This window comes from Papilio polytes, unplaced genomic scaffold, assembly GCF_000836215.1.
Source record: "Papilio polytes unplaced genomic scaffold, Ppol_1.0 DF824069.1, whole genome shotgun sequence".
Lineage (NCBI taxonomy): Eukaryota > Metazoa > Arthropoda > Insecta > Lepidoptera > Papilionidae > Papilio > Papilio polytes.
The window spans coordinates 2,187,465-2,213,342 of NW_013525135.1; the positions used below are offsets into that span (position 1 = coordinate 2,187,465).

Sequence of the window (25,878 nt, forward strand, 5' to 3'; positions counted from 1 at the left end):
TCTATGAAGGCTATATAGAGCGGTCTCCGGTTTTCTTGGTACTTTTCAATAATAAGTTCCAGAGTGTGTATGTGGTCTATTGTTGAGTATCTCACGTTAAATGTGTAAATTAAAATAAATATTCCTGTCCCAAAATCTCCTAAAATTTAGCATAATAAAATTATCATATCAAATTTTTTTACTCTGTGTACTAATTTAGTCGTCTCACACGTCATAGTCTGTCGTGAAAACTGGCGCCGACATTTTTTCAGGCCTATAAAGAACTTATTACACTTTTAACTAGCTGTAGCTAGCAACTTCGTCCGCGTGAAATTAAAAAATATAATCTATGTTACTTACACATAAATTACCTTTCTAATGGTGATAGAACTTTTAAAATCCACCCAGTCGTTTTTGAGTTATTCTATTATATACAAAAATACAAATCTTTCCTCTTTATTATATTAGTAAGATTAAATTGAGATGATCCCATAAATAACCGCAGACTTGACTTTACATAGTTTTCAAATGATAATATTTACTCGGGTGTCATCGCTAAGATAGCTTATAAGTTAATATCGTGGCTATTCTAAGACAAAGATAATACACCCACTTTTACTTTGTATATTCAGTGATGCATACTTCCCACCCAGTCTTCCCACGTCACGGTACGTGGGCTCCCTCTACTAATTAATTCATTAAACAATACGTTGATTTTCTGAACCTTTCTACGAATTTAAAGAACGCAAAGTTTTATCAGATATTTATATTATTATTTTTTCTCTCAGTTAATTAGGGTACGTGGACTGGGGTCGAGACTCGTAATTTTAAAAACAGGTACATGGCCTCAAGGTCAAAGAAGTCACCAAAGTCAACTCTAAAAGACAGGATTAAATGTTTCTTTTATCATGAGAGGATTCAATTATGTTTTGCATTAAACTGTTGTTATTATTAGCAAACCAATATTTTCTATCTGCCTAATTTCCTATAATACTTTCATTTGTAAACAAAGCTTAGGCTTTGCTTTTATTGTGATTTGCAGGGTCTTCGCTATCACGAAGCAATTTATCAATATAGCTCGAAAGATCTATTATTAAGGAGCCTATTCCCACACGCAATTACTTTGCCATCTACTTTCTAATGGCTTTACTATCCCCGGATATCATTGTCTTCAACCCTCTGTTACTCATTTTTATTAGCATCCCATCGAATTTAAGTTTGGAATACTTAAATTCGATATTCTATTTATTTACACTGGAATAATTTGACATAGAGTATCAGATCTATTGACTAGTGACCTATTTTTTTTATACTCCGAGAATACAAATGGAATGACACCACGGTTTTTAAGTCTTTAACTGAAAAGCGTTAAGTTTGTAAAAAAAATAAAAATAAAAGAAATCCAGAAAAGGCTGTTTCGGTTAAAGGCCTTACATGCTACAGTTTATTGACCCATATAAAGTAATCGATCCAATGCAAATCAGTTATCGATTTACTAACACTTAACATTTGTAACAACAATACAAATTGTTTTCTGACTCACTGCGATTTATGCGTGAATATAAAAGTTGATATGCTCTTTACAAACGATTACAATATGTCCTGACCTTTACGAATGACAATCTTTACTTTTTAAATAAAATATAATGCACAATGAACAAGCTCGTAAATATCTAACGCAGTTTATACAATAAACTATTTTTTTTTTTAAATCTGGTATTCCTAAGATCTCAGATATTCCAGGTACTTCGATGGTATTTTATATTCTGTACAATACCATCAAAATAGCAATAAAGCAATTTATATTAATATCCATTTAATATTAAAGATTTCCGTCTTATTTGCTTAGGATATATTTGAAGAGGGTATCTATTGGAACATACAACAGTGGAGTTTATTCGAATGCTTCGGGAACGTGACCGGGACTCACTGGAGCGATGTAATTTGCTTTCCATGCTCCTACCACGTCATAGGATATCTAATCAGTTTGGTGGTGTAAAGTATGACGCTTTTACAGCCCAGTGACGTATGATTCCATCAAGTTCAATAATACCTACGCAAAGATAAGTGATTAAGCTTTTATATATCTGTAATATGATTATACTATTAATCTGGCGAACTATACAATATCTTGACTTTGGCCGTACGCCTACATCCGGCTGAGGTTAACGAACGAGTTTTTATAATAAATTGAAGAGAATACAATATGATTTACTGATAGATAAATTCTGCTATGGCACACATGAAACACTTATAAAAAACATACGATTGTTAATCTTAAAAGCGGGTAAGGCAAATTGAAACAAGTTGCTAGGCATCAGTGTTTCAAGCCAATTATAAAATGGGCGGCTTCAAGAGAAGACTAAAACAATTCAGCTGTTAATAAACAAGTAAGCGCAATCTTTTGACCATATCCTAATTTGACTTCAGGAAATAGATGTCCACATATCTATACTATCTATACTAATATAATAAAGCGTAAACACACACTACTTTGTGGCGTAAGATGTCAGCAATCACAGCTTAGTTTTGAGTAATTCTTTCTTTATTAAAAAGCACTACTCATACGACATGCTTAAGGCTATGTATTTTCACGCTATTAAACTTAGGGGGTAAATAAATTGGAAAAAATACTTCATGGGAAAGGAAACATAAACTACAAGCTGCCAATATTACGGACGCAAGATTACTATGGTAAAGGTAACTTTGACATTTGCAATTGAGAATTTGACAAATGTAAACAATAAAATAAAGTTTTTATAATTTCATGCGGATGAATCCGCACGGGAACAGCTAGTTCATGATACAAATTAGTATAAAATTCATCATGTTTTGTTCAACAACAAAATAACTACTGTACGAATTAAACATTTTCAATCGATGAACATTACAGTAAATATGAATTTATAATGGAGTGCTGATTGAATTTATAAGTGAAAAGAATGTTTTTTCCACCGATTGAAAATTCAATCATATCCGAGTATGACATGACAACGGAGGGAAAGGTTATCAACTATGACATATGATCAATAATTGGAATGGCTATTAAAAATGAAGACCAATTTAAAAACTAGTTACTTCATTACTTTATCATACAATAAAAATATAAATCGATGACTATGATTGAAATTGTTAAATTGGCTGTCAATACTCACAAATAAACAATATAGGCACGTTACGTTTCTTTCCACTAACGCAAATTTAAACTTTCACAACATACTGGAACAATTTGACGACTTAAAGCATTTTTTGTTTAAAGGAATAAAATCTTCAATTACTCGAACTGTCACGTCATAATCAAAGGCAAAGTAATATACAGAATCTCGTTTTTTTCTTCTACCCGCGTTTCTCAAGTAATTTGATTAGGAACTTTTGGAAGTGTCGCTGCGTCGGACTTCGCATCGGCCCGCTTTACCGACGCACGTACTATAGTTAAATTACATTCAGAAAGTTTGTTTATTTGTGCCATTCATACGGATAATAAGATTTGAAGAATTTTCAAACATTTTTTTTAGTTTCCTAGTGTACTACTTGGAGCAGCACAGCACAACATACAATAAAATGTGAAGTAATCATAAATATCATTTAATGTTAAATTTAAAAAGACAAATTAATTTAGCATTTCGAAAAAAAAAACTATTCAAGATTAAATTCCATCGATCCATAATGTTTTAAAATTCTAAGACGTCCAAGCTTATGTAACAGTGTGATATTTTAAACAATCAAAGATTCCGCCTCGCCGTTTTATATTCATGCTGCATGTTTAAATTGATTATGTCAAAGACACGTTCCTTTGAACATGATGATGATTGGGTAACGTTAACATCAAAAGTGAAAACTAAAAATCTATTGAATTTGTAGTCAACAAACCAACTTGAATCGCCGCTCGCTCAGTCACTGTTATTCAGAAGTAAATTAAAATCGTTGCATTATAAAAACTTCAATGACATATTACTTTAAAATATACTGTCTCCAGATAAGTGGTGAGTGACTTGAAAGGAAATTAATTATTAACAAACACGCGGAAATAAGAGGAAGGACAGTCATAGCTCCATTTTTGGCCAATTCTAAAACCGGTACAATTCTCGGCGACATAGCTCTTACGACATAGAATGTAAACCTGTTTGTGAAATCAGTCTACAAAGAAATGACGCTATTTATTCCTTAGCTCTATAGTAAGAGAGATTCAGGTCTTTTTCATACCAAAGGAAACCTGATATGAGTTCTACGTAGGAGCTCAGATTGCTGTTCTTCCGTGAAGGTGTCCTATGTCAACGCAATACCGAGGTCAATGTGACGAAGTTCATTCATGCAAGGAATTAAAAAGCAACAAATCCTTTTTAATATGAGTAAGTACAACACGAGAACCATCAATTCGGTATTAATAAATGCAATCTAGCTATCTTCCCACTCGAAAAACCAAAATTCTATACAAATATTTTTATCATGAATTCCTTGAATACTTCTATTTGTTTTCACATATCTAATCATGGGACAATTAAATAATTAAATCTAACTTTATTAACAAATCATATGTTATTCTGAAACTATATCTGAGAATATTAGTATATGCGCAAATTAAAATCTAAACGGGACTATCCCGGTCCCATTTATCCGGCTTGTGTAAGTGACTTCTTCATCTACAATAAAGAAAAATTAGGTCAAGCAATCTTGACAGCGAGCCTGAACTGAAATGAACTCTTAAGGAATTTTCTAATACTAGTAAATGTACGTTGAAATAACGTTTCCCAAGACATTTAATTTTATAATACTAGTGATATTTCTTATTAAAACTAGGATAGGAGGAAAATCACGGTTTACTATTACCTATAAGCAGTACATATAATGCAATTAATTGATTTGCTAAGATGTAATTTTTGGCTGTAGCTTGTAGATGTAATTTGGCTTTTAAATGTAGAAAATTCTTACGTTTATAAATCAAGAGAATATATCGGGCAATAAACTGATATTTTGGTCGTATCTACAATGATGAAAAGTTTTATTTTGCACTTTAATTATAACTGTAACACTCTTTTTTGTAAAGTTATTGTTTTCATAGTACAGTTTCTTAGTTATGAATTTATATGATACAAAAGATTTAAACCTAATGACTGGTGACACGCCTTCATCTTGTCGTAGGACAATGTCGGTTATTCACCATAAGTCATTTATCACGCCGTTCAAACTGTTTGTAATGTAAATGGACTAGAGCTTTGAAAGAGCAAGCCTTGACCGAATACCATAGTAAAGTAAGAGCTCAGTTTGCGGTTTCACACAAAAAGCCTATTGACTGGACATTCAACTTATAAAATGAAATGTCAACAGTAAAATCTAGAATAAATGGATTTTGGCTTATTGGTTTTATTGTGCTACTAACTGTTTCCGTGCGACTTCATCCGCATAGGATTATGAAAATTTTATTTTATTGTTTACATTTGTCAAATTATCAATTGCAAATGTCAAAATGACATGACATGATGACAAAGCATGACCACCTTGCTTTCTTGATGTTGGCAGCAACTTCGGTCTCTTTCACACATTAGGGTTTTTATCTAAAATATTTACTCCCTAAGTTTTAAGTTTGGCGTGAAAATATATAGCCTAAAGCGTGTCGTAAGTGTAGGGCTTTTTATTAAAGAAAGAAAATATGTTGTGATTGCTGACATCTTCGGCAACAAAGAAGTGTGTGTTTTACACGTGGACCATCTTACAAATTCCCGTTTCAATTCGATCTAAACCAATGCTTATCAATAGCAAATTATACAATGGTTAAGTCATATCCGGTTCAAAGTTAGACAAAAAGTTAAAGTGCATTTTTAGTGTCCTACTTTAATTTAAAAAGTAATTGTAATCTATGACAAAAAATGTATTGTCTATTAACAATAAAAATATTTTCCTTTTATCGACTAAACTTTGATTAAGTTTCCACTCATATTGGTCAACGTTTAAGAATGTAACTTGTCGGACCTTGAATTTGAAAGGGTCTATTACTTTAGCGGCGTAGGAACACAAAATAGTACGTGACCATCAATCAAACTGTCTATCGAGGTATTTACTTAAGCTTACCTAAACTATACTGCTAAGTTATGAATATTTTACTTACATCATTCGATCAATCTTTCTGTTTACTATGTTAACTAAATGTCTTTAATTTAACATTTTTTTTTTTATTTAAAAACTAGAAGCTGTTCTACAATGGACTTCCCTAACGCTGTTCTGTACTATTTTTAAACCTCTTATTAAAGCACTCTTTATAATGAGATTCTGAATATAGATAGTTTTATTGTCCTTAGTATAAAATGTAACAAAAAGACACACATTGTTCCAATAATAAATCACTACACTAAATAGAAAATGGACGTATAAAAAATCCAGGTGTATTTCTTCTCGACGCTTAGGATAAAGATAGATGACTTCGTTAATTGAGTCGACAAAGGACAATGGATTGATAAAAAATAAACACTTTTTCAACAGTAATTAACGTGCCTTACTCCTGTATAATGGAATTTTCCGATTGAATGATTTAAGGGATGAGGCGGAAGTAGGATTTAAAAGTGTAATTGGGTCACAACCTAATTAGCTTGTCCGACATTGACAAGCATCTTATAGATGTCACAGACAGATTGTGAACCTGGTCATCTTATTATCGGACTTGACACATAGACCGTCTATCTTAAAAATTGCTAACTTTTGTTGCATTAAAATTTAAACTGATTGTTACGAATATAAAAGGTTATTCCATTAGGACTTATAGGAACTATATTTTTATAAGATTCATTCACTATGACAAATTACAATATGACTAGCTAGTTTGATTTTACACTAAGTTAACAAACAATCGGTGACATAGATGTTCAATTGATTGCACCATCGGGGATTTACTTAACGACCTCCTCGGAAGGCGACAGCGAAGTGATATCTTTCCTAATGGCTGTTTACGAATGATTGACACTTTCCGATTCATTGTTTCGGTTATTTATAGGGCTTGTTTTGACTGTGTTTTGTTAGTTTTGAGCGTAGTGCTTACTTCTTTTCGAGAACAGAAAATGGCCAACGAGGATACAGTCACTGACGCCTGCCTATGCACATCTGCAAGAATCTGAAATTGTATTAGCGTTGTCAATCTTTAATATAAAAAAAGGAATAACTAAGAACTTTATTATCTTAATTTCAAAGTAATTCTAAAACTTAACAGTAATTTTAGTGGCTGCCACGGTACAGCCACTAAAATTATTCTAAGTTATGAGTCACATTAATTTCGCGTATTCTTAGAATATCTTCCATTACTGGCGAGTGCCAGAAGTTAAACCATTATCACATAATGATCATTATATATTACGTTAACGACGCACTAGAGAGACGGTACGTTACGTGACTAACAGCTGATTCCGGTTTCCTCAGCTTTGGGACTATTACAGTTTCCTACAAGCTGTCTTACAAAGTTAGTTACAACTTTAGTTTTGTAGCTAAACTTAATGAAGCGCAATGACAATTTTAAAATCTTCTGTGCCTTATCCTACTTACGTAAGGTCGGTCCACCGGGTTTCCGTCCTCCAAATAACTCATTCGTCATCTCAGAAATCACTCCCTTCTTGATCATGTCACCTTTCGCGCAATCCATTAATCTCTTTCTAGGTCTTAATCTAAAATGGAAGTATGGTAATTCCTCAGCTAAGTTATAGCTTCACAGAAGAAGTATTTGTTAACACAACCGAATTTTCCGTTTCGATGTTCTTCGTTCTCTTTTTAAATGTTCTTTGTCCACAACGTTAAGGTTAGCCCATTTTATTTAACTTTCTTTTCTAACGAATAATTTTGAATTGAGTTATTTTCGAGACTCAAATGCTTTGGATTATGTTATCGTATAAGGATGAAGTTTTCTTGTCAGAGATCAGTATCTCTTCATTAAAACTTCATCATTGCAAGTTTGCACGATTAATATAAAACTTATTTAAGTAATCATATTTTTATAGACTTAGCTTTCGCCCGCTACTCCGTCCACGTGGTGTTAAAAAAAAACATAAGTGATTAGCCTGTGTGTTCTTCCCGACTGTCCTCTACATCTATATCAAAATTCATCGAAATCCATTCCTCCGTTTATGCTACAAACTCTAAAAAACATCCATCCATCTTAACTTTCGCATTTATAATATTAGTACGATAGCGTGACTTCACTAAGAAATTTAATCCGGGTGTGTGGCGATAGTGAAAAGCGTCTTGCCATAGCGCCTACTAGAAAGCCAATAAATAGAGCGAAACATAGAAACTGCGAAATATAATAAAGACAATTTTGTTTTAAAACATGTATATTTGTAGCGAAAATGTTGTAAATCTACCCTCTATTTAGTAAACAGAAGCGCAATACGATATATTTCCTCTAATATAATTCTCGAGGCAATCTTACTTAAAAGAAACAAGTTATTGTCCTTTTGTTCATAATAACATTGAAAATGTTACTAGACGTTCTTTGCGAATTTCGTAACATTGTATAAACGGTACATCGAGGTTACTTGTTCAAACTGATGATTGTTACGTGAATGATTAGGGTGCCATCAAGCGTGACCGAGAAACCGGGTCAAATACGAATTTGAACGTAATAGATTTTTTTTAATAATTACGTGCACGTAGTTGTAACCGATGATCATGTATGGGTAGATCTATGGATGTAGAAGTTATACATTTGTTTTGTATTAGAAAACATTTCGGCATAAAGACTACACACGCTTAGTTTTATTTGAACAATCCAATCAACAACGGTAACATAAATGGGAATTGATCTGTTTTATTTTTCAGAGAAAAAACAAAAGAGCAGTCATCATGGCGCTTCTGGCAGAAAAGACGACTACTGGTCGCTCTCCTCGCGTTCTTCGGATTTTTCAACTGTTACGCGCTGCGCGTCAACCTCTCCGTCGCAGTTGTCGCCATGACTGAACCCGTAGAGACGGAGTTAGACAACGGGACTATTATTTACGTGAGTATTTAATCTATAAATCGTCCATTTAACAATTCAATAGGTTTTTTTTTTATTTTTTAAAGTGTATTTTCGTGTCTTTTGTTTCTGTGTATGTCGTTAGTAAGCCCGGTTACCCTATCAAATTTATGTATAAGTTACTTGAGTGCGAAGGTGCCCACTGAAAACCAGCACAGGAACGGCTTTGTCCCTCCTGCATGCGCTGAGCTGACTACCTTTTGTCACATTTTTATAATATTTTGTCCTTAGAATAAATGCGTTTTATATTTTCTTTTGTTCCTTTCTTGCGACAATAAATACATATTCTATTTTAAGATTATCTTATTGTTATAATCATTTTATAGCGCTACTAACATATTTTTTTTTACTTTAATAAGAAATTTTATCCGGCTTATTTAAATTTAAAAATATAATAACATTTGCCAGCACATAATATGCGAGGATAAAAACTTACTTCAAGAGGCTAGGTTATAAAAAGTATAAAGCCTGTAGGGCATAGTCTTTCTTATAAAAGAATTTAATAACTATAGGGTAATATCGTGGAAAAACCCGTTTAATACAAAGAAGAAAAAAGACTTAACAGCTGATTTTTTTTTTAAAAATAAGTTACGTTTACGAGTAAGGTATTACAACTTTTCCACAATGTTAGTATCAATTATAATCTCATTGACAAGGATATTTTTTTTATAATATAAGGTGGCAAACGTGCACGCGGCTACCTGAATCCACCGAAATGGAAAGCGACCGCTGCCCATAAACATCCGCAATTACAGATGCGTTGCCTACCCTTAATTGACGGAGGAGGAGACGCACATAAAAAGGACATTTGCCCTTCCTATGCGTCTCCTCCACTTTTCCTTTCCATCCTTTGGTCTTAAGAAAAGGGTGGAAAGGAAAAGGAACTAAAATTATGCCTCGGGCGCCACACTCATCAGACTTCACGCCTGTTTTCTGTGTGGTCGTGGTATTACACCTGGCGAGCCGGCCCATTCTTGCGAAGATGTTAAAGCGGACTCTATCACTGTTATATTAAAGAAGTAAATAATTTGTATAGGTGCCGGAGTTCGACTGGAGTTCCCAAACCAAGGGTCTGGTGCTGAGCTCGTTCTTCTACGGCTACCTGGTGACGCAGCTGCCGGGCGGCTGGCTGGCAGCTAAGATAGGAGGTAACAGGTTCGTTCCATTCTCTAACTCACCAATAAATTTTATTAAATATTCCGGTCTAACAAATAAATGTCCAATGATCCCTTTATATTTTCCTTAATGTTCTAATGTGATTTTTTTATTACGCAGTTTTATGTCGTTTCCTTCAGTCTTGAATATTACTGAAATTATATGAAAACTTGTATGTTTAATTTGTTCACAGGGTGTTCGGAATCGGTATAGGCGCAACTTCTCTGCTAACCCTGTTTACGCCGCCACTCGCCCACACCAGTACTGCGCTTTTAATCACTGTTAGAGTTATTGAAGGCCTTTTTGAGGTTAGATTTCTTTGAATCATAATTTAGTAATGACATACATGCTTTCTTTGCGTAGTCTCGAGATATGAAGAGCTACAGGGGCAGAGTTCATTTCACGTACTAAGCCCACGTGAAATCTTGCAGCTAACCGAGCTGTTGTAACCTTTTAGTCTTACTTCTTACATATAAATGCGAAATTTTGGATGGATGGATGTTTGGTAGAGTTTGCCGCCTAAACGGCTAAAAGGACCTAGATTAGGTTTGGCATAAACGTAGAGCATAATCTGGAACAACACATAGGCTACTTACTTTTGTATTTCAATTCCACGCAAACGGAGTCGTGGGCGAAAGCTAATCATACTAATATTATAAAGAAGAAAACTTTGCTTGTTTGATTGTAATGAATAGGCTTAAAAACAACTGGGCCGTTTTTAAAATTCACTCACCATTTGAAAGCTACATTTTCCACAAGTAAAATAGGCTATTTCTTTAATAATTTCAAGCGGGAATAGTCGTGGGCGAAAGTTAGTCATTTTTAAAGTTACTATTCGATGTATACAGGGTGTGACGTACCCGTGTATCCACGCGGTGTGGTCGCGGTGGGCGCCGGCGTCGGAGCGCGCGCGGCTGGCCACGTTCGCGTTCAGCGGCAGCTACGCCGGCACCGTCGTCTCCATGCCGCTCTGCTCGCTGCTCGCGCACTACACCGGCTGGCCGGGGATATTCTACGTCTTTGGTGAGATATACAGGCTGTTACATATATAATCAGTGGCGGATCTAGATCTACTAGTGAGCTACGTGAGATTTCTTAAACGCCTCTTTTTTATCATGTAAATGTCCCTATTTACATGATAAATAAGAGGTGATGGTACATGATAAAATTGGTCCCTCAATTAGGAGTGTTATATGAGAGTAATTAACATTTTTGACGCCCCTTTCTGTCAGGCGCCCTGGGCGGTTACCTACGCCCTGCCTAACGTTGACACCTAACGACAGAGATGTACTCAGCGCCCGCTAATATTAAACATAATAAAGTATGGAAAAGGTGTTCCGGTACTCTGTCCTAAGCACGTGTCTTTTAATCCCAATGTGTATTTGTCATCCTACACCATATACAGGATGTATCATAACCACATTTGCAAGTTTTCATACATGTGTAACAAATGAGATATATTTAGTAAGATTTAACACGTGAATAACAAGAATTTAACATTCAAAGTTACCCTAAATATCGGTCGAAGAAAACAAATAAGTGTAATGTATGTTGAGTGTAGTTTAATTACTGTTTAACAAACAAAGAGTTATCATTGTTTATAAAGATTCAGTTATCTCTTAATGATAACATCTTCAAAATGAGTAATGCGGTAATAAGATTTCTTTAACGCAAACGAATGACCCATGTAATGACTACCATTAGCAAAGCATATCGTTCAAAGATCATAAACTAAAATAACAAGAAAATAGGTGTTATTATGTCTACGAATACAAAGCAAAGAAAGACGGAAAGACTATACTATACCTCACTAAGAATATCCCTTAGTGTGTATTTAGTAGTGGAAACCATAACATATAACTATTATAGAATTAAACTCACCTGTACTAAAGCCTTTCAATTTATGTTTGTTAAAAAAAAAAGGTTTTTTTATGTGTATAAAGTTAAATAAATTGAAAAATAAGTATTAAAGCAATCATTATATGAGTGATTACGGGAGTAAAGTACAAATATGTTGATTTGCTTAATTTCAGGTATCCTAGGTCTAGTATGGACGACGATCTGGTGGCTGGTCGTGAAGGAGTCCCCGGAAAAGGACCCGCACATAACCGCCGCAGAACTTAAATATATACAGGTAATTATGGAAGAAACAGACTTCAAAGTTGATGTTAGACCATCGTCTTGTATATGGAAAGTTAAACATGTAACTGATTTTTGAGAACATCTTGTAAAATTATTGACTATGTTATTTAAAAATGACAATATTATTTTAACAACAACAGCAATAATTGTTGTACGAATTTCATTCATTCATTCATTTTGTAAATATTGTATATGAACAATAATATATCTCATTATATATCTGTATCATCTTTCTCCTTATCCAACTCCCGAAGGTCGGCGCAACAGGTTTTTGTCCTCCACATAACTCTATCATACGTCATCTCAGTCACTCCCTTCTTCATCATGTCACCTTTGACGAAATCCATCCATCTCTTTCTAGGTCTACCTCTACCGATGTACCCTTCCACACTAATAACTAACGTTCTCCTTGTAACATGCGATTCATCCCTCCTCATAACATGCCCATACCATGCTAAACTTTTACTCCTTAAGTTCCCTAATACTAATATTCTATAGTGTTGCTAATAAATAAAAAAAAACATGCCATCTCATTGAAGACACGCGACAAATGATAGCAATTTGACGTAAAATCTAAGTGTGCCAGAGCCTTTGGACCACTCTCCCTTCCACTTTTTCTTGTAAAAGAGATGAAGGTAGAGGATTAGACGGCGGTGGGGACACAGAAGAAAATATCTCTTTCTAAATGTATCTCTGTCGAGTAAAGGTCGACACAGCTTTTGTCTATGGTCAGCAGTTTCTTTGCTTTTATTGAGTTTTAAACAAAGAGCGTCGTTGGCTCAGTGGTTTAAGCACTTGACATGTAATATACAGGTCTTGGGTTCGAATCCCCCAGTACCAATGTATTTCGATTTTTCGAATTTTCATATCTACATAATTTATCCGACGTTCTTACGGTGAAGCAAAACATCGTGATGCCTGCACATATCGGCGAAGAAATTCAAAGATATGTGTGAAGTCAACCAACCCGCAGTGCAGTGGGGTTGACTGTAGCCTAGTCACGCTAACTTTAGGGTTGGCTCCGAGCCCCTCGGTTTGAACGTATAGTGAGCTGGTGATGATATTGAGTTTTAAAGTTATTATATCTACATATATCTAGGAGTCGAGAGGTGCGCAGACGTTGGAGGGTGCACAGCTGCGCCACCCCTGGTGCGCCATGCTCACCTCCCCCCCGGTGTGGGCCATCGTCGTCGCGCACTTCAGTGAGAACTGGGGCTTCTACACGCTGCTTACCTTTCTACCCACTTTTATGAAAGGTGAACAACATTTATTTAATCATTGTTAATATCTGACCTGTGTAAACTGCATTTCTTGCTAATATTATAAATGCAAAAGTTGAAATGGATGGATGTTTGTTAGAGCAAACTAGATACAAATATTTGTCTGAACGGATCTCGGTGAAATTGGCGTAGACGTAGAGGATAGTCTGGAGAAACACATAGGCTACTCACTTTTTTTAAATTCGCGGTCGGAGTCACCGGTAAAAGTTAGTGTAAACAACAAACTAAAATTGTGTAACTTATAAGGTAGAATGTCTCTTTGCACTATTATTATAAAAAATACAATACGCGTATAATTTTTTTTTAATTTTGAGACAGTATTTAATTTTAACAAAACGCCTTTTATTTGTATTCCAGACGTATTCAAGTTCGAGACGTCGTCAGCAGGCTGGGTGTCTGCGCTGCCGTACCTGGCCATGGCGCTGACGCTGCAGGTGGCCGGACACCTCGCTGACTGCCTGCTGCGCCGCGGGACATTCTCACGCACCAATATACGCAAGATCTTCAACTGCGGCGCATTCTTATCTCAGGTGGGGGTCTATTTATACTGGGTATTAGTTTCCCGGGCAGTACATCAAAGTAGGGCCGCCCAGGGCGTTAAGCTAAAGGGGCGATCGTCCAGGGCGCCCGGGCGTCCACTTAGTTTTTGTGTATAGATTTGAATTACAGTTAGTGACGTCATAAAAATCTCGCCCAGGGCGCAATGCTTAAACCCTACGCCCTCCGGCAATATTAATAGTAATTAAAAAATTCCAAATAATGTTATTTCCCAAATAGCTTTAGAGTGCTCTGTGAAAACAACTAAAATAGTGTGAATTCTTTACTGTTTCTTTTGTGAGTTAAATTGCTTACTGTGCTTACCCCCTAGGGGCAAGGGCAGGTGGATTATACTATTATTAATTAATTATTTATAATTACAGACAATCTTCATGGTGGCAGCAGCGTATTCCAGTAACGTTGTAGCCTGTGTGGTATTCCTCACTATTGCAGTTGGACTGGGAGGTTTCGCTTGGTCCGGTTTCAGGTAATAATTTATAAACATAAAATCTTATGTCAAACATTATTTTGTACATTACACAAACTATTTGACTATAAAGTTTATTGTTGAAGAAATTACAATTAACATTTTCATCAGAACGCTTAATTATTTGTCACCTTATAAGAATCTAAAAAACAATTAAACTCTAATTCTTGTTAACATATTTAATCTTTCATTATATTGATATTATAAATGTGAAATTTATTTATTTTAATTCCGCGCGGACAAAATCGCGTGTTAATGCTAGTCATGCTATATCGAATGTAACATGAGTTAGCCTTGTTTCCAAATTAACCCTTAATTTGGCAAATAAAAACAAGTTCTTAAAACAATTATATGATTAAGTATACCTAGAGAGCATCGGTGGATCAATGGTTAAAGCACTTGACTTGCAATTTACAAATCTTGGGTTCGAATCCTGCCATATACCAATGTGATATTCGATTTTTCGAATTTTCATATGTACATAATTTACCCGACGTTCTTACGATGAAGGAAAACATCGTGATGCCTAGACATATCTGCATAGAATTCAAAGATATGTGTGGGGTCAACCAACCCGCACTAGGCCAGCGTTCTTGACTATGGCCTAGTCACCCTAACTTAGGGTAGGCTCCGAGCCCTTCAGTCGGGACTAGTAGTGAGCTTGTAAATAATTATTAAAAAACAGGTTTCAGTTAATGAATTCTTTGTATTTGTGTGTTCAGTGTGAATCACTTGGACATAGCGCCGCCGCACGCCAGCGTGCTGATGGGACTGTCTAACACGGTGGCCACGTTGCCCGGCATCATCAGCCCGCCGCTCGCCGGCGCCGTCGTCACTCACAAGGTACCTTTACAGGGGTGGAGGCACCTCCCCCCCTTCCTAACCCCCCTTAGACAGTCGAAAATCTTACTAATATCATAAGTGCCAAAGTTTAAATGTATGGATGGATGTTTGCTAGAGTTAGTAAGCTTATTTTTTTACGAAAATAGAGTCGCGGGCGATAGGTAGTCGTAAAATAAATATATAAATTAATTCAAAATATTTAAAATCGACTCGCCGGTTTTTTATTAAAAATCTTGCTTTCGCCCGCGACTCTGTCTGCGTGATATAAAAAAAGAGAATCATATGTGTTTTTCCAGACTGTCCTCTATTATGTGCCTTTAATAGATATCCGTTCAATTAAACGACAACAAAGTCTAACAGACATCCATCCTTAACATTTGCATATATAATATTAGTAAGATTGAAGCATATGTTCAGCATTCTTTTTGGAATATTAAAGTTATTATTGATCGTTAGCCTTTTACCCTAAGATTATTAGCTAGTGTATATAATAAATGGGAAAATTTAGATGGATGGAAGGATGTTTGTTAGAGTTTGAAGCCTTGACTGCCAAACGGATCTGGTTAAAATTTGGCTTAGATGTAGAGTATAATCTGGAAAAACACTAGGCTAATTACTTTTTATGATTCTACACGGACGGAGTCGCAGTCGAAAGCTATACAATAATTAGTATTTTTATTCCAGACAGCGGAACAATGGCGGATAGTGTTCTTTATATCTAGCGGTATTTACCTAGCAGGGGCGATAATCTACGGCTGGTTATGTTCCGCGGAACGTCAGCCATGGGTCGTTGAATGTGAGGATGTTAGCTTCAGCACAGATGGCGCCTCCGTCACCACAGTACGGGGCGTAGACAACAAGGCTATGGACCACACGGAAATGTGAACACCACAGATTATATATTAGACCATAGATATGTAGAAAACATTTTTTTTATACAAGAAGGTGGCAAACGAGTAAGCGGCCACCTAAATCCGCCGAAATGGCGAAGCTACTATTGCCCATAAACATCGCAATTGCAGATGCGTTGCCTACCCTAAATCGACGGAGGAGGACACGCACATAAAGAGGATGTTTCCCCTTCCTATGCGTCTCCTCCGCCGCCAAATCCACTTTCCCATCCAATCCTTTCCTTATAAGAAAAGTGTGGAACGGGAAAGGGACTAAAATTGGGCATCCGGCACCACACTTATCAGACTCTACGCGGAATTGCTTCCACTTCACGCCTGTCTTCTGTGTGGTCGTGGTATAACACCGGGCGAGCCGACCCATTCGTGCTAAGATGTTAAACCGGACTCTACCACTGTTAAAATGACCATAGACTAAGAACTGACCCGACAGACTAATGAAAAGTACCTTTATGGTTTTATCTTTTTTTCAATCGTGCGAGCATTTTTATTAAAAAAATTACACTTGTATTGAAATTGTAGTATTGCCGCTGGAACGGTAAAATTATGTTTAAATAAGCATTGTTTTCATAGCTATTCTAAGATATTATTATTACAGAGATTTTCACTGATTAAAAAAATGCACGCTTTGAATTGTATAGATTTAATCTCAAAGCTTATTTTCTTAGCGAACGCCGATCTTAGGTCCCACGGAAGTTCTAAGTACTTATACTATGGCTGACTAGACTATGGTTATGTCGCCATAAAAAGGCGGAACAAAAAGTTTTACGCTCAAATTGTAATTATGTAATCTCAAAAACAGATCATAGCTATCGGATTTATTTGATGTGATATTTATTTGTAAGTTGCGTTGCGTTCAATGTGATTTGTTCATAAAGTATTTGTATTATAAGTGTAATAAATATTAAATTAAACGACTGGTGATTTCATTTTTTACACATAGTCATACAATAAAATGGTAAAAGAAAATGAGAAAAAAAATAATAAAACAAAAGCTGAGGGGTATGCCTAATTTAAATTAGCGCCATCTATTGCCTGTACAATATATTAAATAATAAGGTCCAACAACAAAAGTTTAAAGAGCAGATGAATCAATAAATAGCAAGCGAATTATTTCTTATAACAGAGGCCGAAACAACACAATGTAGAGCCATTAAATTCCCTTTTTCTGCGATAGGAAAAGTATTACAAGCAATTAAATCGCTTTATTAAAAGTCAGATTTACAGACTTTTATAACGTTCATCCATATTTTACAATAACTTGCAGCTATTTACAGTTTAAAATATAAATAAAAGCATTCTTTTGGCTATGAAAAATGCACAAAAAACTTCAAGATTAACAGTGCCATCTATGATCGAGAAGTGTAAAATGAGACATAGAACTTTGTTACAACTACTTTTCAAAAATTAAACAAGAAAAACACATTCTTTTGTTTATCATTAAACGCAATAATTAAATAAAATAATTCTAATTTAGATTAACTAAAAGCTTAAAAGAAACATCAACATTCATCAACATTATTATTTCAAGTATGTTTATCGCGCAAAGAATTTAAATGTAACAAAACTATGTATTAAATCACATTTACTAAAGCGATGATTTTAAAAATTTATCCAAGAATAATTAGACTACTTAAGCCATTTTAAACATTATAAAATACCAAACTATTGAATTCAAACTTAATAACATTGCTTTACTCAAGTAATCTACTTAAAAATAATTTAAGTTCAGAACTTAATTTCCCACTCATGCGAAAAATATTCTAACGCTTTTCATTTGTTTTAAGATTAATTTGAATACAAAAAAGTGCGTAACGACTTTTTAAAAATACAATGCTGTGTCGTGTTCTTTTATTTAATATTAAATATTACTACACCTATCTTATATATAATTCATAAATTGAACAATATACTTATTATCTGTTGCGAAACATTAAAATTCTTGCATTTAAACACTTATAGAAAGTAACGTTCTGACTATTTTCAAAAAGAGAATATAAAAGTAAACTGAAGTATTGAAATTATTTTAACTTAAGCACCAGTTTCAAAAAATGGACAATAATTCATAAAGAAGCGAGTTTTCTTTATTACATTTGATAAACTGAAGGTTCATGATTTAATATTACATATATTTTTTAAAAAGGTACTGAATGTTTCGTATTTTACCAAATACAAATGTGACGTCACAGCCCTACGAATGTTTGTCGGCAAAAGTATAAAAGAAGCCGACACTTTGTAACGCCGCTCTTTCGTCGATTGTGAATACGTTGATTTGCTGCTCGTACGAATCCTGTTGATTTTCAAATATGGTGGAACAAGGACAAGGATCGTCGGCTCTGACCTCTAAATTGCTGGAACTTATGCGGGCGACTGGATATCCCATCGAGCAGAGGAACGGCCAGAGGAAGTTCGGACCACCGCCAGACTGTAAAGGGTTTGTGCCACCGAGAGGCTGCGAAGTCTTCATTGGGAAGCTGCCTAGAGAGATCTACGAGGATGAGCTCGTCCCGATATTCTCCCAAATTGGCAAAATATACGAGATGCGACTAATGATGGATTTCTCCGGTTCTAACAGAGGGTACGCGTTCGTGAATTACATGAGGAAACAGGATGCCGATCAAGCAGTCAAGAAACTGGATGGATTTGAAATCCGACCCCAGCGGAAAATCGGGGTTGTTAAGTCTGTAGATAATTGTCGCCTTTACATAGGCGGTATTCCGAAGACAAAAACGAAAGCGGAAGTATTTGAAGAACTTGCTAAGCGAGTGCCCGGGCTCGTGGACGTGATCTTATACAAGAACTGTTTTGATAAACGCCTCAACAGAGGTTTTGCCTTTGCGGAGTTCGAGTCTCACAGAGCGGCAGCTATGGCAAGGCGATCTCTCATACCGGGATGTGTAAAACTCTGGGATCATGATGTGCTGGTTGACTGGGCGGAACCGGAGCCTTCTGTAAACGAAGAAGTAATGAAATCGGTAAGTTTTAATTTTTTCCGACTTTTTACCGTGCTAGTAAAGTTCATTTGTTAAATTCTGTCGCGATATAAAATAAACAAATGCCCCGCTAGTCTTTGTTTATCAAATAACACTTGATATTGTTTAGGTTTGTCGTAAATGTTAGTTAGTTTTTTATCTGTTAGTACAACGAGTACATTTTACTTGCAGGTAAAAGTCCTGTACGCCCGCAATTTTCAAATTCGTACAACGCCAGAGACTATACAGACTGTGTTTGAGACTGCTATCGATCAAAAAATCGAAAGAGTAAAAAAGATATATGACTATGCTTTTATTCATTTCTATCAAAGGTCTCATGCTGAGCTTGCTTTGACTAAATTGCAAAATACGGAAATTGATGGTAGCCATATTGAGATTAAATGGGCTAAACCTGTAGATAGGGATTTGTATAGGGTACAAAAGCAAACTAAAGGCAATGCTAAGTTTAACAACAGTCTTGGGCTTACACAAACACTTATGCTCTATAAACAGCATGTGGAGAAGCGGGCATATGAGGATACACACAAAGAAGATGAAGGCATTGGCTCTGCTTGTGCGGGGGAGTCCTGCTGCTCTCCCATGGGTGGCTGCCAATATGTACCACCTCAAGACTCTTACCCATTGGCTCCAGCTAAGCTTGATGCCTTGTGCAAAAGGTAATCCAAATTTATTTCTTTATATACTTTTAAATTTCTGTTCAAATATTCTACCTATAGTAGTCCTGTATTACTTTGTTTGATAAAGTAAGAGCTAAGATTTGATGATGGTTAAGTTTTTTTTTTTTTTACTTTCAGGTACATGTGGATGCCACCAGTATATACATACCAGAAGTACATTGATGCTGTTGGTGCTGAAGTTTGGGTGTCCTGTGTGGAGCTGCCTGAAGTCTGCCAGCCGTTAACAATTGTGCCAAGGAAAATTGGACCATTGGTGACCAGGCCTTGCTACTCTTTCCAACAAGCATATGTTAAAGCGGCGGAGTTAGCACTAGAGACTATTAAGGTTAGATTTACTTTGCTATGGTAAAAGGTAACTGGTTTTAAAAAATTCAACATCTACATAATTTGAGTTATTTTTATTTTACACAAATATTGCCTCTTTGAAGAAAAGATTGTAATAAGAAAGTTCCATGGACTAAAATGTTTTTACTTGTTGCAGAACTTTCATGCAGAAGTGACTTGTCAATCTACACCACCTGCGATCCAGCCCACATACACTTCAGTGTTATCCCCCATTCCAAATTATGTGGGATATAGATATGACTTTAACCACCCCATGTACCACACACAGGCAATGTCTGTTTCTCTTCCACCGGTCTGGACATCTAATATTTTGTAATTCATTATCTTAAATTTAAAACTAAATGTGCCATTTGACAAAATAATTAAATGCAATGCTGTATTGCATTCAATTATTTTTTCTATTTGTTCTGACTGATTTAAGCTAATGTGAATCTTAACTTGACAAATTTTAGATTACCTTAGTACAATTCTGTTATTGTATTAGATAATTTAATAATTTGTTGCAATTGGTTTGTGTTGTTTCGAATAGTACGGAAAGAAACTTTTTTTATTTCTAATAATTGTTTAATGACTTCAGCGTTGACTATTTTATTCAATTTAAACTTGTAAAATTAGTTTTGACAGTTACTGTTTTCAAATAAGGTTACATTGAAGATGTTAAAGTTAGGTTAATTTTCTCTAGTAAGGCATATTTACATGTGTAAAACTGCCATCTGCAGTACTTCCTTGTGTTTATACTATGTATATTCAGAGAGAAGTACTGCGTTTTAATTATTAGTTGTAATTTCTACTGTTCGTTAACTTCTGTGACCTGTTAATTAATTATAATAAATGTTAAAAAAACTGTTGGTTTTTTTTTTAGATAATACACAACAAGAATGTTTTATTTAACGTATATTCGTTTCCCGTGAGAATAGGGATTCCCCGCACATTACGTATGCTAAAAGACAACTCGCGTGATGGATTTAAAGTATAGACTCCGGTCTTGCAGAGTACAACTTTATGGCCTCTAACAGAGAGAATTTAGCGATGACAATAATTTATCTAAAATGTATTTTTTTTTCAATCTACTAAATCTTTGTGCGGTTAAGTTTGTATTATGGCTAACCAGTCACCTGTCCTGTCTTCTATTCGCTTATCCGATATTATTGGTTAATACACGCTCTCGCTTGTAAAATGTACTAAACGGTATATGGCATATAAATTTGATCTCTTCGGATAAACAAACTCAAACTGGTGTGGTGCGGATTTCGAACCTGTCAATATGTGGTGTCCTGTAGTATTCTTTATTTTATTTGTTTTCCAAAATGTTGCAGCTTATAAAACTGAAGGTAAGTCTATTTGCATTAAATTCTATTAGCCCTGTAAATCTAACTGTAATCTGTGCATACACATTTTCGGAATCTTCATTAGAGATAGCAGTACAGTGTGTGCAAATATAGTCTAAATAACCAACATTCAGTTTACAAATACACTTACAATATTCTTTTGTTGTGTTCGATGAATGATGAAAATTAATTAATCTAATAGACAAAATGAAAAGTCGAAATTTACTATTTTGCGTAAACCAGAACTTTTTGAATTCATATGTGTTTTAACCTTCATTATGTATTACAGAGTATGTTTGTAGTCAAAATGAAGTTTATAGAAGCAATGTAAAAAGCTGTCCTCCTGAAACATGTTTTACGTTGGTTGCTAAATTTAAATGCGACTCAAGAGAACAAGGTCGCTCCAGGTGTGCTTGCATGGACGGTTATTTAAGAAGAGACGTGAATTCTCCATGTATGCCTATAAAACATTGCCCAGAATTGGCAAATTCCTCAGATTTTAATTAAAGTCTATTAAAAATATACGTTGTATTTCAGGAATTCATAGAAAATAAACGAATTTCATTGCAATTACCTGTGTTTTTTTTTTGTGTGAAAGTTATATCATTAGTTAAATGTAACAAGGACTAGAGGGCGCTGATCTTAATTTCGTAGAAAGTTGTGTTAGTATGAAATAAAACTTTTTTAAATATCACAAAGAAAAACCTTAATTCAAACTTGGTTATTAAAAATAAATATGTTATGCTATGGATCTAAATAAAGGCATCAATAATTAAATAACACAAATTATAAAAGTGCAACTTGGCAGCTAAGCACCGGCAATTAGCTGTCAGTGTCACGAATTGATAACTTGTCAATGTCCTGTTATCTTATTTTTCTTAAAAAACAAATAGTTTAATAGTAGTTAGTTTAGTAGAAATAATAGTGATTAATTGCCTAAACAATAAACAATTATGCGAGGATACAAGAACAAAGAAGAAGAACGACACAAGATGATATAAATATGTTTTAAAAGCATTTTAAGTTAAATGGACTATTAGTGATACAGATTAAACAAAGGATTAAGTATTTTTTTAATTCAAAATGCTGCGGCGCAATCTGATAAAGGCCATTGATTTTGTTAATGGAATGAAAAAAATACAAAGATTGAATTACGGTCGATTGTTAACCTATAAATTAAAACATACACTTGTTGCTCAGAAAAGTAAATCTGAAATAGAAAGAGAAATTGAAAAATTACAAGATTTAAATTCCTTTACATATAGAAGTCACACTTGCGGTGAACTACGACCCGTGCATAATGGGGAAAGTGTTACACTTTGTGGTTGGGTGCAATACCAACGAATGTCTAAATTTCTCCTACTACGTGACTCCTATGGGGTAACACAGTGTATAGTAAACAATGATCAAATTAATTTCAAGGATATTCCTCTAGAGTCTGTAGTTAAAGTAAATGGTACTGTTTCCTTAAGACCAACTGATATGATAAACAATAAAATGAGTACTGGTCAAATAGAGATCCTCATAGACAAGTTAGAAATACTAAATACAGCTGACAAAGTACCATTTAATTTAAGAGACCATCAAAAACCTAAGGAGCAACTAAGAATGCAGCATCGCTACTTAGATATAAGATTCCCTGACATGCAGAAGAATTTAAGAACAAGGTCTTCAATACTACATAATATGAGAAAGTTTCTAATTGAGACAAATGGGTTTGTGGAAGTTGAAACACCAACACTGTTCTGCAGAACTCCTGGTGGCGCTAGAGAATTTGTTGTTCCCACCCATTATCCTGGGTTATTTTATTCTTTAGTTCAAAGTCCACAGCAGTTTAAACAAATGTTAATGGCCGGTGGGGTTGATAGATATTTTCAGGTTGCCAGATGTTATAGAGACGAAACAACAAGGCCTGACAGACAACCTGAGTTCACACAGCTTGATATAGAAATGTCTTTTGCAAATTTAGATAATATCATTACATTGATTGAGCAGTTACTCTATACGACGTTTCCAAAAAAATTACCGATACCACCGTTCAATAGAATTACATATACAGAAGCTATAGAAAACTATGGCACAGATAAACCGGACATAAGTTATGATTTAAGATTAAAAAATGTGTCACATTTGTTCAATAACAATGAAAAGATACTTAGTGCTTTTGTTTTACCATATCCTGAAGAAATTGGTAAATTATCTGCAAAATACAAGGATAAAATTAATGAATTAAAACAGAAGAATAATGTAAGAGTTATATTAAATGAAAATATTAGTAAAGAAGTGTCTAATGATGTAAAATGTGATATCAAGAATATTGTAGGAGAGAATAAATCTTTTATTCTAGCATTGGGTGACAAAGAGAAAGTCTGTACTTGCTTAGGAGAAATTAGACAACAATTAGCAGTATTATTACAATCTAAAGAATTAATATTAATTAATAAGAGCCCACAGCCATTCTGGATTGTTGATTTTCCTTTGTTTATTGAAGGTGATAATGGCTTGGAAACTTGTCACCATCCTTTCACTGCTCCTCATCCTGAAGACTTACACTTGTTGGAGACTGAGCCTTTAAAAGTTAGGGGACTTGCTTATGATATTGTTATGAATGGTAATGAAATTGGTGGAGGATCAGTGAGAGTACACAATGCTGATCTTCAAGAAAAGATTTTACAAATGCTTAATATTGATGCGAGTAAATTAATGCATTTTATGAATGCATTACGGAGTGGTTGTCCCCCTCATGCTGGGATTGCGTTGGGAATTGATCGTTTGGTGACAATAGCATGTGATGCAGACTCAATTAGAGATGTCATAGCATTTCCCAAGTCTCATGAAGGCAAAGACCCTTTGTCCGGTGCACCAAATATTATTACTGAAGATGATAAAAAGTATTATCATATAAATATTGTTTAAGTGGATTTATAAAATATGACAAGTATATAAATGTAAAATAATGTAAATAAAAAAAAAAACATTTTACCTATTCTGTGACTTTTATTGTTTAATTATTTTAAAATCTTAATTGAAGAAAATGAGGTTTACATGTTTTTTTATTAGAACTATTTGTAAAAGTACATGATAACATCTGTATAATTAATTAAAACTATTGTTATGCTAATAAGCAACAAACTAAATAGATGAGTAGTAAAAATAGCTACTTTTTACAAATGAACATATCGGTAAAAGTTTTAGAATTTTGTGTAATAAGTATTAGATCACACAATTATTTTATGATCAAATGTATATTACATTCCCTGAAGTCCCCTGTATGTACATAATTACATGTTTATTGGTTTTTTCTTAATATGTTTTTCTTTAGTGATAGGTTTTGTATATTAGTGTGAATTTGATTATGCCATTATGTACCCTAATCAATAAAAAATATATGTTTTGTGTGTAAATAAATTGTATGCATGTGGACGTAAGACATTGCGGCTTTAGTATTTTTAGGTTACTTTTTAATTTTCGTTTAAGTTCATTGAATTTTATAATTATCATATTCAAACTATCAAATTAGTTTTTTTTGTTTTATTATAAATGTCATAAAACTTGTTCAATATTCCGAACCGATATACTTAATGTTCACCGGTTGGCTGGTTACATTAATAATTTTTTTTTCAAATACTTAATTATTAAAAAAAAGGGTATAGTTTCCGTTTGTAAATTAGGTAAGTATTCTTTGAAACAGGATTAAGATATTTAGGGCCTGTCTCACCAAATTGTAAATTGTTTGATAACAATCCAACGTGTGAAATATGTGATGGAAATATCGGATTTTGTTACCTTATCTGACAGTGACGTCATTTTTAAGCTATCTGAACCTCTATCAGGCAGTGGTGGGACAGGCCCTTGTGAACTCGCCAAGCAAGTATATTACCACTGGACATTTTACGCCTTGGACTCTCTCTCTCTCTTTCTCCTACCTCGATTATTCGTGCTACAAGTATAAAAAAATAACAAAAAAAATGAAATCATTTATTTAATCATTAGAATTTATAAAAATATTGACTACATTTTACTATCGTTAATTCTAAAAACAGAACCGTTTAACATTGTTAGGAATGAAATAAATTATGATACCCTAGAAAATACATATACTAAGTGTAAAAGATAATAATTATAACCGGATAATACTTAATTAGCGTAAATAAAATAACGCTAATAATGTATAAAAGTTGTGTTAAATGTAGACGATACCATTTTTACGTAAAA

General features: G+C 34.5%; 3 protein-coding genes across 4 annotated transcripts in view; all 3 read left to right on the forward strand.

Moving 5' to 3' along the window:
* Positions 1 to 17,234, forward strand: part of LOC106100208 (vesicular glutamate transporter 1) — a 22,423-nt gene extending 5,189 nt beyond the window's left edge. For both annotated transcript variants that reach the window (XM_013278984.1, XM_013278983.1), the window contains exons 2-11: positions 8,773 to 8,950; positions 10,005 to 10,123; positions 10,317 to 10,431; positions 10,972 to 11,146; positions 12,157 to 12,257; positions 13,365 to 13,521; positions 13,903 to 14,075; positions 14,466 to 14,569; positions 15,292 to 15,412; positions 16,097 to 17,234. In XM_013278984.1, the coding sequence (XP_013134438.1) occupies positions 8,773 to 8,950; positions 10,005 to 10,123; positions 10,317 to 10,431; positions 10,972 to 11,146; positions 12,157 to 12,257; positions 13,365 to 13,521; positions 13,903 to 14,075; positions 14,466 to 14,569; positions 15,292 to 15,412; positions 16,097 to 16,297 (1,444 nt within the window). In that variant the 3' untranslated portion in view covers positions 16,298 to 17,234. The remainder of the gene's footprint in view (positions 1 to 8,772; positions 8,951 to 10,004; positions 10,124 to 10,316; positions 10,432 to 10,971; positions 11,147 to 12,156; positions 12,258 to 13,364; positions 13,522 to 13,902; positions 14,076 to 14,465; positions 14,570 to 15,291; positions 15,413 to 16,096) is intronic.
* A 1,150-nt stretch (positions 17,235 to 18,384) lies between these two features.
* Positions 18,385 to 20,651, forward strand: LOC106100091 (probable RNA-binding protein 46). The gene is made up of 4 exons (XM_013278827.1): positions 18,385 to 19,295; positions 19,485 to 19,969; positions 20,108 to 20,315; positions 20,472 to 20,651. The coding sequence occupies exons 1-4, from the start codon at positions 18,627 to 18,629 to the stop codon at positions 20,649 to 20,651; spliced, it is 1,542 nt and encodes a 513-aa protein (XP_013134281.1). The 5' UTR covers positions 18,385 to 18,626.
* Positions 20,652 to 22,505: 1,854 nt separating this feature from the next.
* Positions 22,506 to 24,612, forward strand: LOC106100102 (aspartate--tRNA ligase, mitochondrial). The gene has a single exon (XM_013278838.1). It carries the CDS (start codon positions 22,747 to 22,749, stop codon positions 24,577 to 24,579), a length of 1,833 nt encoding a protein of 610 aa, XP_013134292.1. The 5' UTR covers positions 22,506 to 22,746; the 3' UTR covers positions 24,580 to 24,612.
* Positions 24,613 to 25,878: the final 1,266 nt, after the last annotated feature.